The following is a 12,469-nucleotide window of genomic DNA, read 5'->3' as shown; positions in this document are numbered from 1 at the left end:
GAAAATCATTACACCATCTATGATGTTACAGACATTACCTGTAAAGTTTGATTGGCAACCAAGATCGTGAAAGGTCCCAAACGATCTTATTCGTTGAGATATTGGGCGAGCAACAATCCCAGAATAGAACCCATAGTAGCAATGCCACTACCTTGTTTTTCCACCCACGCGAGTCAGGGAGCTGCCACCTCTATCGCGGGGAAAGCATCAGTGGCGTCATGCAGGCTCAACGGATATCTTGGCCTGCTGTTCCAATTGGCGGGAACTTGTATCTGTTCTTCTCGGGGAACGGTTAGACGGCGTGACATCGAGGTAAAGTAAAATTAGGTTGCACTTACAAAGGGCACTAGAGCGAATCCGAATGGCAGCGGAAGCCACCAATGAAATTTGGGGTTACATGACCGTCATAGTACTACCAACGGCTGCCCGGACAAAACGAACTCAGCCGTTCATAACCGGCGTAGATGCAAATCATGCCGTGTTGGGAGCTTCAGGTTTCTTCTTCACGCTGTTGTTCAACAAAAGCGCGGAGAATGGACTCCAACCCTTCGTTGCGCCGCGCCAGCAGCATTACGTCGGAAACATTAATCGTAGAGCGCCCGGCATGCCTAATCGGGAAATTCCGAATATGTCAGCAACACCCAATCGAGTCTTACAAACTCAGTGATATCAATGCTTTCACGACAGTGCCAGAAAGTAAAGAGGCGAATTGTGAGCCCCTCCATAAGGAGTCTTCAGTTCGCAAATCGAAAAGCCATCACTTACTTAGCGAAGGACTCTAGGTCCTGGCTGACGGTCTCTATATTATCGATCAGCTTATACGCCACAATGAACGAAATGTGACGACAACTCCATGGTTGTCCAAGCAAGTTACTGTTGATATAACGTACCTATCTGTGTCCAGACCATCTCGGTCAAGGCTCCGATGAATTGGGGTGTGGCATTGACGCCAAGTTTGATGGTCTCTTCGTCGACTATCTTTCCGATGGCTAACCAAAGGGCAGACTTCAGGCGCTGTGAAGACAAGATGTAAGATATGCTCGGACTGGGTGGTTCATTTACCACATACCTCTTCAAGGCCAACCTCGTCGTTTTGATCCATGATCACCAGACTGGCCGGTTTAACTCAATAACTTGACGTCTCGAAAATACCACAGAGAAGGTTTAACTTTCGTTGACACTGATTGAAACTGCGAAAAGATCTATACAGAATCGCGCGTTGGACAGACGCGTCTATCAAGATGAAGGGGGGAAACGGGCTGTGATTGGCCGCTGGTACTGCAAGCGGACAAAAGATGGTCCGACCAGAGAGTAGCCGCTAGACCACAATGGAACATTTCCCGTTACGGCATTCTTTGCATTGAATGGAGACTAAGAGAAAAGAACTCAGTGGGCAATCTTCTTTCCATACTCCGTTCCTTCACAAAAATATAAAATTAAAAGAGCTCATAAGCTCTCTCTAGAGTGCTTTTCTCCCACCTAATTCATCCTCAGCCCACCAGCCGGATTACTACCCCTCACTCTTTTTTTTTTTTTTTTTCTACTTCCGCGGAATCCCGCTTCTCTTATATTCCGTCTTCCATACCACTAAGAATAATAAAACCACCACCAAATCTGAAAATGTCTACCCCCGAGACCAACATTGCCACAGAGGCCTTGAAGGACTTCTTCGGCCAACTTTATACCTTTTTCGAAACGATCGTCAGACGCTTCTTCAAGAACTTTTATGCGTCTTTCGCAGAAGTGAGCCTCAACCGCTGGACGAAGGTCACACTCTCGGTCATCGGCTACCTTATAATTCGTCCGTACATCGAGGCCTTCTTTAAGAAAATGAGCGATCGGGACCGCAGAAAGATGAAAGAGAAGGAGGAGGCCAAGAAGGCTGCCAATGGGGGCAAGAAGGCTAAGGTTTCTGCCAATACACTGCGAGGTGGTGCTTCCGGTGGTGGGAAAGTACTTGGGGAAGTTGAGAATACCGATGATGAGATTGAGGACGGTGAGGATTTTGCGACTGCGAGCGGGGTGCCGGAGTGGACGAAGAACGCGAGGAAGAGGCAGAAGAAGCACATGAAGAACCTGAAGGAAGCAGAGGCAAATGCGAATAAGCTGTCCCAGGATCAGATTATGGAATTATTGGACTGGAGTGATTCGGAGGGTGAGAAGAAGGCATAATTTGGAATCGTGAAATCAAATCTCTGGCTGGATATATTCGCGGTAGACTTACTTAAGCTATATATATATATATATTTAATTTATCTTTTTGTAATCTGTTTGCATAGCTGCTGTGCATTGTAGTAAATTATATTATTAAATACAGCCATATGACTCTCCTTGTATGATTAACTGCACCCTTGATGATGCATCGTGTGGGCGTATACGTATATTTCTATGATAGATTTGTCTAATCCCAGAAGTTGTCCAAGAGCGAATATTATGCACATCATTTTATCGTTATGAAGCCAAAATAGAGCGTACCCATGTTGATATTGTCTCATCCCAACACATTCATACATCCAAGTCTTAAAATCGTGTCGTCCCTCTTGACGAAGGTAGATTAGATGCCCTGAAGCACATGATCAACGGACAACCTAATGCAATCGCCTTAATGCTTCTATCATAACTTTCACCTCGTGGACACTCATCATGCCAACTGAGTCGACAACCTCCTCCTGCACATTGGGCTCACAGGTTAAAAACTGCTCAATCAACTCGCCATCCACAAAGCGGTACGGCTCCTTGGCTTCCCGAACCATACTACGGAAGCCCCGGAATTCGTTGAACGGCATCTCGCCTAGTGATTCTACTTTGCCTGCCATCGCTGATTGCAGGCGCATCAAGAAATCCTGATGTTCCGGGTTAATGATGGCGAATAGGTAAATGGAACCCTCCACCTGTGTGTGAAATCCCCGTTAGTGCTGTATTGCGAAGAAGTTCAAGAGAAACCACATACTGTGCCTAGAAAAGCTCTCGGAGTGACGGTTACGCTTGCCAACTGTTGGATGTTTACCGGCCGGATACGGTTCACCATTTCGCCCAGCGAAATTTCACCGGTTACTTCTAACCGGCGCTTATCATCCTCCTCAACCCCAGTCAGGTTGCGACGAAGGACGATCAAATTCCCTTCTGCATCGCTTTCTAGGAAGGTGTCCTTGGCAATGCATGCGACTCCAGTGGCCCAAACTGTTTGGAAGTGGCGAGCCACTTCTGTCAATGAATCAGGTAGGCCGTTCTCTCCTTCCTGAAACTCCACGAGACACACGCTCTTCATGAGGTCTGAGATCGCAATCACATTACCTGTCACGGTCACATCAATCGGCGCGGTCGAGGTTCGGTAGCTGGCAAGCTTATCCAATCTCATCGCACCGAAATCGTTGTTCACTACCTTATAGACAACAACCTGGGACAATATGTCAGATACGTAGTCACAGAAATAAGGACTCTCAGTAATCGCCTACTGTCTTGACAAGCGCAGCTACAATCTTGTCTCCCAGCATAGCCAAAGCACGACATGCCCCCTTCACGGGCAGATCGGCAACCTTTGTCAGTTTTCGGCCATTGTCAACCTCGAACATGAGAATCCGACCTCGAATCGATTCTTCCCCCTCATCGTCAAGATACGCTGTTCCAACGATGAACCGATCTTTAGTCAGGTCACGCCCGTTCTCATCTTTACCCGCTGGGAACTCTGCACGGATAACACTTTCCACCAATTCCTCTGGTCTTAGCTCAAACGAGTCGAGCTGTCGGAACAAAACCTCATCAGCGAGCATGAACCGGCTTGTTACGATTTCTGCCCCATCTTGAAGTTTACGATCTATTGTTCCGATACCGAACGCCTTTTCTGAGGGCGAATATGCAACTCGGCGCACGGTTGCTCCAACTTGGAGCGTCTGAATCTGTGTTGTCCTTTCGCTATCGACCAAAGCGATTTTGAGCTCGCGCTGTGTAGCCACGGCAATTGACCCCGGATAAGCCTTGGAGTTGAAATGGCAGATGCGAGAAGCTCCTTCCGAATTTACTGCAGAGTAAATAATGCGGCCCTCAGAGCCATATATCAGGCTTGGGTTCTCGCATGTAGCAAACACATTATGCAGCCCATCACCCCTAGGCAATTTCTTAAACGCCGGTTGCTCAGACCCAAGGATTAGTTTATTCATTCCACTTAGCGAGTAGTCGCTTGTGTTAAATGAATAAGTGATGACACTGCCGTCTGCCATCGAGATGAAAAGAGTAGGGGGCCTATCTGCGAGAACGTTCGCCACGAGAACAGACCTAGGGAAAGCTTCGCCAGCTGGGCCCAGCGACGTGGTTTGCACTTCAGTCAAGTCTTGAAGCTTAATGACTGATATCTTGGCGAGTTGAGGGAATCCAACAATACAAACCTCTGTTGGCGATGCCGGAACCGTGACACCAGAGATCTGACTATCGGCACCGAAGTTCTTCTGCGTGATCACCTGAGCCTCGTTCCTGATATCTAGAACGGTTATAATTTCTCCCCCGATGACAACCACCATTGAAACATCGTTGGCAGAAGCGGCGGTGATAACAAGCTCATTCGGCGGTGTCCATTCATACACAATCATTCCACCCTCCAGATCCGCAATCAGCACTCGTTGCTCAGTAACCTGCAAAACCCGTCCCCCCGGCAGATTAGCTGCGAGAAGCGTATTCTCTGAGAGGCTCAGGCCAATAAAGTGATCCAGTTCTTCCACCTCACCATCGGGACTGAAATGGAATACACGAGTCTCATCTACAAAGGAAACAAGAAGTGTATCCAGGGTATCACCTTGGGACTGGGCCTGCAGGCCCCACAGATCTGTGATATGTTCCAAGTCACCCAAAACGCCTAGCTCCTCCATCCCGACACCACTGCGCACACTTCGCAGGGTTCCATCGTCAAAAGCGCCCGAGCCGGTGACAATCCGAGCTTGACCTGACGAGAACTCATGGGTTTGGCTTTCACTTGTGCGGTTTCCAAGGTCCATTATTGTGAAATCCAGTATCGGGGCAATGTTGGACAGGGTCTGGATAATCTCAAATGAACCGCTACCGATCCGAAGGACCTGGGAGTCCCCTTGATGCGACCCCACAAATACAATCCCGCCACCAAGATACACCAAGGCAGAGGCTCGTGATGTGTTCCCTAAATGATCCAACTTCCAACCCTGAACCTGGTTATCTGAGTCTAAAACAAGCATTAAGAAGAACAACCTTCCATAATCATCGGCCAACAACCATCGCTGGCTATCAACCCCTTCCCAGGCTACAAATATTGTTGCTTCGTTCAAAGGCCGAGATATTATCTCATTGTTGTCGTCATCAACGTATTTGATAGACGTTTCGCCAAGAATAAGAAGGCCACCTAAGATTGTCAGTCCCAGGTAGCAAAGCTAGCAAACATATTACATCGCATGGCGGAAGGATACTAACCTAGCGGAGCGGGCACTGGTATAAGGTGGGAAGCCCCGAGATCCAGTTCTTGTGCAAAGTCGGCTATATGCGCCAATGTGGCGTCTGCGCCCGTGCTTCCCGTGGCAGAGGTGTAATTTAATTCTCGGACCATCAGTCTGACTTTCTTCTGGTTGTCCTCGTAGAGTAACGCTAGGCGCGGCAAACCAGACTGTACATGGAGGAATGCAGAAGACCGTACAAAGAGCTCATCAATTCTCGCCGTTGTCAGCTCTCCAAGTTCTCCCACTTTTGGTGCATCAGGACCGGTAAGAGCAGCAGGAGTTCTCCCTCTTTTTCTGCTGGGTAATTGTACGATTGGTAGCACGGCAACTAGGCCCTCATACACTTCCAGTGTCATATACCGACCACTTGGATCTATCAAACATCGACTGCCAGTTTGCGATTCCCGCGACGATGGGTCAGATATGTCGACGTATTTTCTCTCCGTACATATTTTATTCTCAACATTGTCCCATGACAGGGTGCAGTAGGTGTATCGATCGGTGCCAACGAAAAGGTGATCCGTGGGTGAATGAGCGGGAGCAGGAAGTCGAGCAAGCATGGATACTTTGCCGTAGAGAGTACACGACGCAGCAAGACTTAATCCATCTGGAGTAAGTGTGTAGGCCTCCAATCGATTACCCTTCCTATCATAAACAAGATGTATTAGCTAGTGTTCACAGCACCTAGGAAACCGACCGCGGTGGACTGTGGTCACCAACGCAACAACCAAGGAGTCTTCCTCCGGTTTCATAAACTGCAGCTTGATCGCATGACGAATGCTGCTCGCCTTATGTATCGGTACGACGTAAGCCATTTTGGCAATCCGATGTTCTCTGAACTGTCAATCGGCAACCCGGAATGAGCTTTTTGCAGTGGAGACCACTGCGGGGATAAGATAGCACGAGTAATGTCAGATCCAACAGCAGATTAATTTGGGTTGTTTCCGGATCTGAATTTCTTATGTTTTAAGGCGAAAGAAAGATCTGCATCTCCGACTGCAGGATCCTGGACTAGGATGGGATGGTATTTTGGAGAGGAGGCGGAGGAAGAGGGAGCTAACACAACAGACCAACAACATCCGCCCTTCAGGTAAAAGTCCCAATGACGATGGTTGCGGTTCCTTTTAAGCCATTAACTCCGGGTTATGGCCGGTACCACCCAATGCATATTTCCCACCATGCTCGTCCTGCACCTTTTCACACTCTCTATAGGAATACAAAGTCGCATTTACAGCTGTTAATTTAAGCATTGATCATTTGGTCTCTTCAACACAAATTTTCACTATATGGTGTGCAGAATCCCCATAAAAAATAAGCATACTTATTAGCAAATTTTGGACATCACACGTGACCTGGTGCAGTGTGAACCCTGTACACAATTCCTCAGGCATTTTCGAACCATCAAGTCTATCATCCCTTCCAGAGTAGGCCAGTAGCGCCCACAGTATGAAGGCCAAAAAGAAGTGCTAGGCATACATGAATCACGCCAAAAAAAAAAATAGAAAAAGAAAACATAACAGGCGGAGTATATATGCAAAGATCATCTAGGCATAAGGGGAAAAGTTCATGTTCAAGGTAAAACAAAAACCTGTGAATGGTTATGACCAAACATCCTCTTGGTAGGTTCCACTGCTGCGCATGTGCTTGACCATCTCCTCACCCTTCTCGGCGGGAAGACCACGCTGTTGGGCAATGATTTGGCCAAGCACAAGATTGACTTCACGAGCCATGTTGGCGGCGTCTCCACAAACGTAGAATGTGGCTTTCTGCTTCAGAAGGTCGCTAACCAGCTCAGCATGTTCGCGTAACCGATGTTGGACATACACCTTTTGAGAAGTTTCGCGGGAAAAGGCAGTGATGATCTTCAACGAGTCACCAAGTTGTTCCTCCCAGGCCTACAATAATAGATGTTAAAACAAATGGTCCACTGTACGGATCTAAGAAGGTTAAGATAGGAAGACATACCTTGAACTCGTCCTGATACAAGAAGTCCTCATTGCGGTTACGGCACCCAAAGAACAAAACGGTTGTTCCGACTTTCTCGCCTTTAGCTACCAAGGCGGCACGTTCCTGAATGAAGCCACGGAAAGGTGCAACACCGGTACCAGGTCCAACCATAATGACGGGTCTCGAGGGATCGGATGGCAGTTTGAAATTCGAGTGACGGACATGGACAGGAACATGAATACCGTCGTACTTGTTGCGCGGACCGGTGATAGAATACGTCAAGCCGTGGGGGTCAGGCGTTGGATCACCATTCTGCTTCTGCTTAAGCGCGAGGAGGTAATTCGTAGTCACACCCTTCACAATGTGAGAGGCACCAGGCAAACGGACAGATTCCACGACTGCAGTAATACTGATCTTATCCTTTTGGACAAGAGAGGAAGACGAGATAGAGTAATAACGAGGCTGAAGCTTGTTGAGACCTTCAACGAGCAAGGAGAACGGGACGGCAGTGAATGGCTTGGAAGTGATGCTTTGAAGAGCTTGGGCGATATTGAAGCATTGATTAGTGATCTTCTCGTGGAAGTAATCCTTATCGTTACCCAAACGCTGGATTTCCGCCTTGGTCGTGTCATCGGGAGCGAAGGCAGCCAGACTCGAGACAAATTGCCGGGATACGGGGGCACAGACTTCCATATAGTAACGAACAGCGGCATCGTAGGTGGTAGGGGTAGGAATTGGAACCTTAGCCGTCACATCAATACCCTTGATGTTGATAACTGTTTGACGCTTTTCCTCAAGTCCAAAAACCTGGAGGAAGCGGTCCACCTCCACTCCAGCATTTGTAGGCCAAACAGCAATGTGGTCACCAGTTTGATAAGTGAGGTTGCTTCCAGCGATGCTGATTTCCATGTGTAGACAGTTACGATCCTTTACAGTGAACAACTCACGAGACTCGACAATAGGCGCAATGAAAGGGTTGTGGGCCGAATATGGGCCTTTCGGTTGACCTTCGAGATGACCTTTGGTGGGTTCACCAAGATAGACCTTCTCATCCTCAACGCTCATAGATTCATCTTCCGTGACATTGAAAACGGGCTCATAGACAGCCTCGCGTTCCTGGAGATCCATGGCTTCCGTAAGTGCTGCCCACATGGGTTCCTTCCAAGCCAAGAAATCTTCTTCCATCGTGCCAGCGCCGTCGTCACCTTCACCAGCAGAGCCAATACGTTGTGCACCATACTTTTGGAGAGCGGCGTCCACATTGCGAACCATGGCGTTGTAGTGCTCATAGGTGTTGTTACCCAGACCAAAAGTGACATATTTGAGGGAGGACAGCGGCTTTTCATCGGCGGAAGCGCCGCCTTCAAAAGTAGCGTCTTCGCCGGTAACGAACTGGTAGAATTCGACAGCATTATCCGTGGGCTCGCCCTCTCCATAAGTCGCCAGAACGAAGAAAGCGATCTTGTCTTCAGGGAATTTGTCCAAGTTCTCGTAGTCGTAGTCTTCCAAGTCAGCGACCATAGTTTTGAGGCCGAATCTCTGAGATCCTTCCTTTGCCAATCTCGAAGCGTAGTCCTCCGCAGTTCCAGTCTGTGAGCCGTAGAAAATGACACAGTTCTTGCCAGTTTCTTCCATCTTTTCCAAGATATCTCTAGTCTTTCCTGCCTTGGCGGCGCCATTCATTGCCGGACCAGACGAGGCATAGGGATCTTTGGCGACAGCCCAGTAGGTGCCTTTGGTGAAGTAGGCAACGCTACCCACCAAAAGCGCCACAAGGACAACCAAATCGAGGGTGTCGAGTTGCGCCATGTCGGCTTGGCGATGGAGGAGTGTGAGGGTTTTGGACCAGTTTTCGAGGAAAGTCGGGGAGAAACTGAAAGAAAACAGGAGGGGGCCAAAGAGGGATAAGAATTTAGTGCCCCCTAATCTTCGATCTTGATGGCAACCTCAGCAAATCAATTATGGTGATGGAAGACGCCAGCAGTGCGCGGCGTACTCCAACATACACGAAAAGAAAATGAGAAGCAGAAAGAATAACACGGAGTACACGAGGTGGAAATGAAGGAGATCGGAGAAGAGAGCTGTGGTCTGATCGAAGGAACTAAAGATGCCGACTCCACCTCTAAGCGGACCGCATTATCTCGGGGCCGGAAACCGGAGAGAGAGAAAAGGTTGAGTTAAAAGCGGTGGGCGTGGTTTTACGGGTGGAGGCTGGAAAGTTAATGGGGCGGTGGTAAGCGGAAAGTGTTTTGGGAGGTAATCGTGGCCTCTTTCAGGCACCCTTTTTGGTACTTTGCTTTCGGACAACCCCGGCGGTAGTCTCGGAGGTTGTGTGGCCGTAAGGGATGACCCAGCCTGGTGATTGCGGTGTGAAGACACAATTGAATATGTATAACTACCTCCCTGTCGGGAAGGTATTCCGTATAACTGTCAACGGTGATCAGAATATCTAATCGTAATCACCCCACAATATGTCACAGCAAATTCCTTTCTTCTCACGTTCCAGATCTTGTCTCAAGAGAAGACGGCCACTACTACATACGCGAATAAGGGACAGGGCTAGTAGTTTTATATATACACCATTCTCAGTGTGGGGGACCAACGAAAACCGACGATTGGCCGGGGTAACTTTTGAGCCGGGGGTAACTTTTGGTTCGGTATGAAACTTCGGCCCTCACTTGTGACTTGACATGAGAACAATCCTGGGGGTGAGCGGAGTCTGGAGGCAACTCTGCCCAGCGATGACCTTTAGTTTCCATACGTGGAATCTCCCGAATAAGGCTGCCGACTGTTCCAGGTAGCCGAGTTCCGCCTTTTGGAGGGCACGTGTGGAAAGTTCACATTCAGTACAACAGTTGGAGAAAGAGACGCTCAATGCAATTGCTATTGATAGGTGAGCTGCCTGTAATTGCCTTGCCTACATTTCTAATCATACATATACATACAATACATCATTTCAGGGACTTAGAACTTGTATCATGTGTCTTATCAGCTGCACCGTCAATCGAACACGTGATAGGCACGGAGTATACGCAAAATCGAATGTTTGATGCTGATCATCATCGTTTCATAACTGTCCGAGGAACCTGTAGAGGTATTTCCTTCCACTGGCTTCGGTGGGAAACTAGGGTAGTATTCCGCGTAGAGACGGACATGCATAAGTCCATACAGAGATTCTCCGATGGGATAATCCGTCCAATGCCTGATGCTGGGAAGGGTACGGAACTGATTCCGCACCCTGTGGTTCTATCAAAGGCCTGACTTTAGGAGTTGTACGTGTGACAGTATATATACTAAGTACTTAGAACAAAAAAAAACAAGATCAAGATAGTTTTCTTTGTCTTCTTGATCCAATTTCTCACGATTCATCCGGATCGTCGCCAGCGGCATTGAGCCGCGGATCTCCAGCCGGACAATAATGCCGTCCACTTGATCCTATAAATGCTGAAGTAGATCTTAGAGTGGAATAGCATAATGCTCCGTTTTCCGTTTTCATTACCTCATTCCTGTTAGCAATCAAGGCATGCAGATAAATCCTCAGAAAACCAGGCCGCCTTCTCTATCCTTTCTTCAGGTCTCCTGTTCTTACTGCAGCAGGAAGATCGTAGTATAGGTTAATAAGAGTCATCAGTATGATGTTCTTCATTTAACATAAATGACACTCGTTATACTGAGTAGAGCAACCTTGGGTGACGACGGAAATGGCATGGTTGTGGCGTTTAGATAAAAAACCGTGGCCTTTCCACCTTGAGAATTGCTGCTTTAGCGAGCCTTACAGTCTATACCCTGTTTCTACTAGTCTACCGTTTAGTTTATTATATTCTACGAATTAATATATGTTGAATTTTTCTGCATGCCACTGCTACAACTACAACTCACCACTCATCTACATCGCGACTATCACAGTCCGGGCTCTTTTCCCTTCGCACATATGCTCAAACCTCCACAGGTAAATAACACCAGTAAGACCAGAAAAGATGGATACAGCCGGTTAGGAAACCTCCTGCAATGGGGCCCAGGACTTGGCCGACAAGAGGGAATATGTAAAACACCATGGCCTTACCACCTTCATTGGGATTGAACAAGTCTCTGAGAGTTCCTGCTTTAGCTTCAATCTTAAAGGTTGAAGCTAAGAGATAGTTCTCGGGGTACAACCCCCAAAGAGCCCGGCAAAGTACTTCAAGGAATGGAGTTGCTCGACAGCCCTTGCAACGCCGCGCGCAGAGTTGAAGACCAGAAACACAAAGTTGAATGGCTGCAGCATCAACCTTCGGCTCCAAAAATCTCAGACAAAGCACCATGAACAAGTGTTTAATAATGTAGCCAATTAGAAGATTGACAGAACTACAGGTCTTCAAACAGTAGTCGTGATGTTGAGCTCTTCCGTAATGATGTCTAAGGCAGGAATGATAATAGTTGCTGGAAGCGAGCTCATTAAGACAAACCCTGGAATTGAATAACCGCAAACCACTAGGCAGGGAAAGGTGTATGGTAATTTACGATATGGCTGATCTAGGGAGAGAGAGTGAAGACGGAGCAGATATTTGGGCGTAGGAGCCCAATGCAGGATGGGATGTAATCCGACCCCAGCGAGGCCATTTGGAATTGCATATGGCTGCAATTTAATAATATTCTGACTGGCCTCGGCTTGTTCCCCAAGACGAACTACTTGGAATATCGGATAGCCCTCTGCTGGAGGTTAAGAGCCTTCTGACAGATACCAAATATCATCTCTTAGGTCTTTGGTCTCGGCGTGTGATTTGGCAACCAGGTCAAGTGCTTACTGCTTATCGTATCGTCGAAGTGGTCGAATATTGTACCTGTAGTACCGTTTTCGCTTACTTCTGGGATTCGATGGCAACTCTCTCAATTTCGACGACTTCTTCAGTCGGAATGAAAGCACTTGATAATTCAGCTGTAGTTCCTGTTCTGGGACTAGCAATATTATACTAGACGATACTATGGTGTAGTGTAGTGACAACTTATTCCTTCCGCATCTAGCAAGAGATGGCTTTGCGCTAGACCTGTTTAGGATCAACTTCACGTGAGTGACGAAATACTACTATTAC

At 47.7% G+C, this 12,469-nt stretch overlaps 5 protein-coding genes across 5 annotated transcripts; 1 reads left to right on the top strand and 4 right to left on the bottom strand.

Moving 5' to 3' along the window:
- The first annotated feature begins 1,515 nt into the window (after window positions 1–1,515).
- BDW43DRAFT_109560 (uncharacterized protein) lies at window positions 1,516–2,225 on the top strand. Its single transcript, XM_032037890.1, has one exon. It carries the CDS (start codon window positions 1,621–1,623, stop codon window positions 2,170–2,172), a length of 552 nt encoding a protein of 183 aa, XP_031899287.1. The 5' UTR covers window positions 1,516–1,620; the 3' UTR covers window positions 2,173–2,225.
- A 114-nt stretch (window positions 2,226–2,339) lies between these two features.
- Window positions 2,340–6,669, bottom strand: BDW43DRAFT_109525 (DDB1/RSE1 family protein). Its single transcript, XM_032037889.1, has 4 exons — window positions 5,431–6,669; window positions 3,456–5,362; window positions 2,951–3,397; window positions 2,340–2,891 (listed from the first exon to the last, which is right to left on the bottom strand). The coding sequence occupies exons 1-4, from the start codon at window positions 6,011–6,013 to the stop codon at window positions 2,589–2,591; spliced, it is 3,240 nt and encodes a 1,079-aa protein (XP_031899286.1). The 5' UTR covers window positions 6,014–6,669; the 3' UTR covers window positions 2,340–2,588.
- Window positions 6,670–7,051: 382 nt separating this feature from the next.
- Window positions 7,052–9,209, bottom strand: cprA (NADPH--hemoprotein reductase cprA; the record flags this gene model as incomplete). Its single annotated transcript, XM_032047307.1, has 2 exons — window positions 7,052–7,348; window positions 7,419–9,209. 2 exons carry the CDS (start codon window positions 9,207–9,209, stop codon window positions 7,052–7,054), a joined length of 2,088 nt encoding a protein of 695 aa, XP_031899285.1.
- Window positions 9,210–9,915: 706 nt separating this feature from the next.
- Window positions 9,916–10,619, bottom strand: BDW43DRAFT_279435 (uncharacterized protein). Its single transcript, XM_032042304.1, has 2 exons — window positions 10,342–10,619; window positions 9,916–10,291 (listed from the first exon to the last, which is right to left on the bottom strand). The coding sequence occupies exons 1-2, from the start codon at window positions 10,353–10,355 to the stop codon at window positions 10,075–10,077; spliced, it is 231 nt and encodes a 76-aa protein (XP_031899284.1). The 5' UTR covers window positions 10,356–10,619; the 3' UTR covers window positions 9,916–10,074.
- Window positions 10,620–11,244: 625 nt separating this feature from the next.
- BDW43DRAFT_279434 (uncharacterized protein) lies at window positions 11,245–12,326 on the bottom strand. Its single transcript, XM_032042303.1, has one exon. The coding sequence runs from the start codon at window positions 11,699–11,701 to the stop codon at window positions 11,336–11,338; it is 366 nt and encodes a 121-aa protein (XP_031899283.1). The 5' UTR covers window positions 11,702–12,326; the 3' UTR covers window positions 11,245–11,335.
- Between the last annotated feature and the right edge of the window lie 143 nt (window positions 12,327–12,469).

This window comes from Aspergillus alliaceus, assembly GCF_009176365.1.
Source record: "Aspergillus alliaceus strain CBS 536.65 unplaced genomic scaffold BDW43scaffold_28, whole genome shotgun sequence".
Classification (NCBI taxonomy): Eukaryota; Fungi; Ascomycota; class Eurotiomycetes; order Eurotiales; family Aspergillaceae; genus Aspergillus; species Aspergillus alliaceus.
This window is presented reverse-complemented; position numbering and strand designations above follow the sequence as displayed.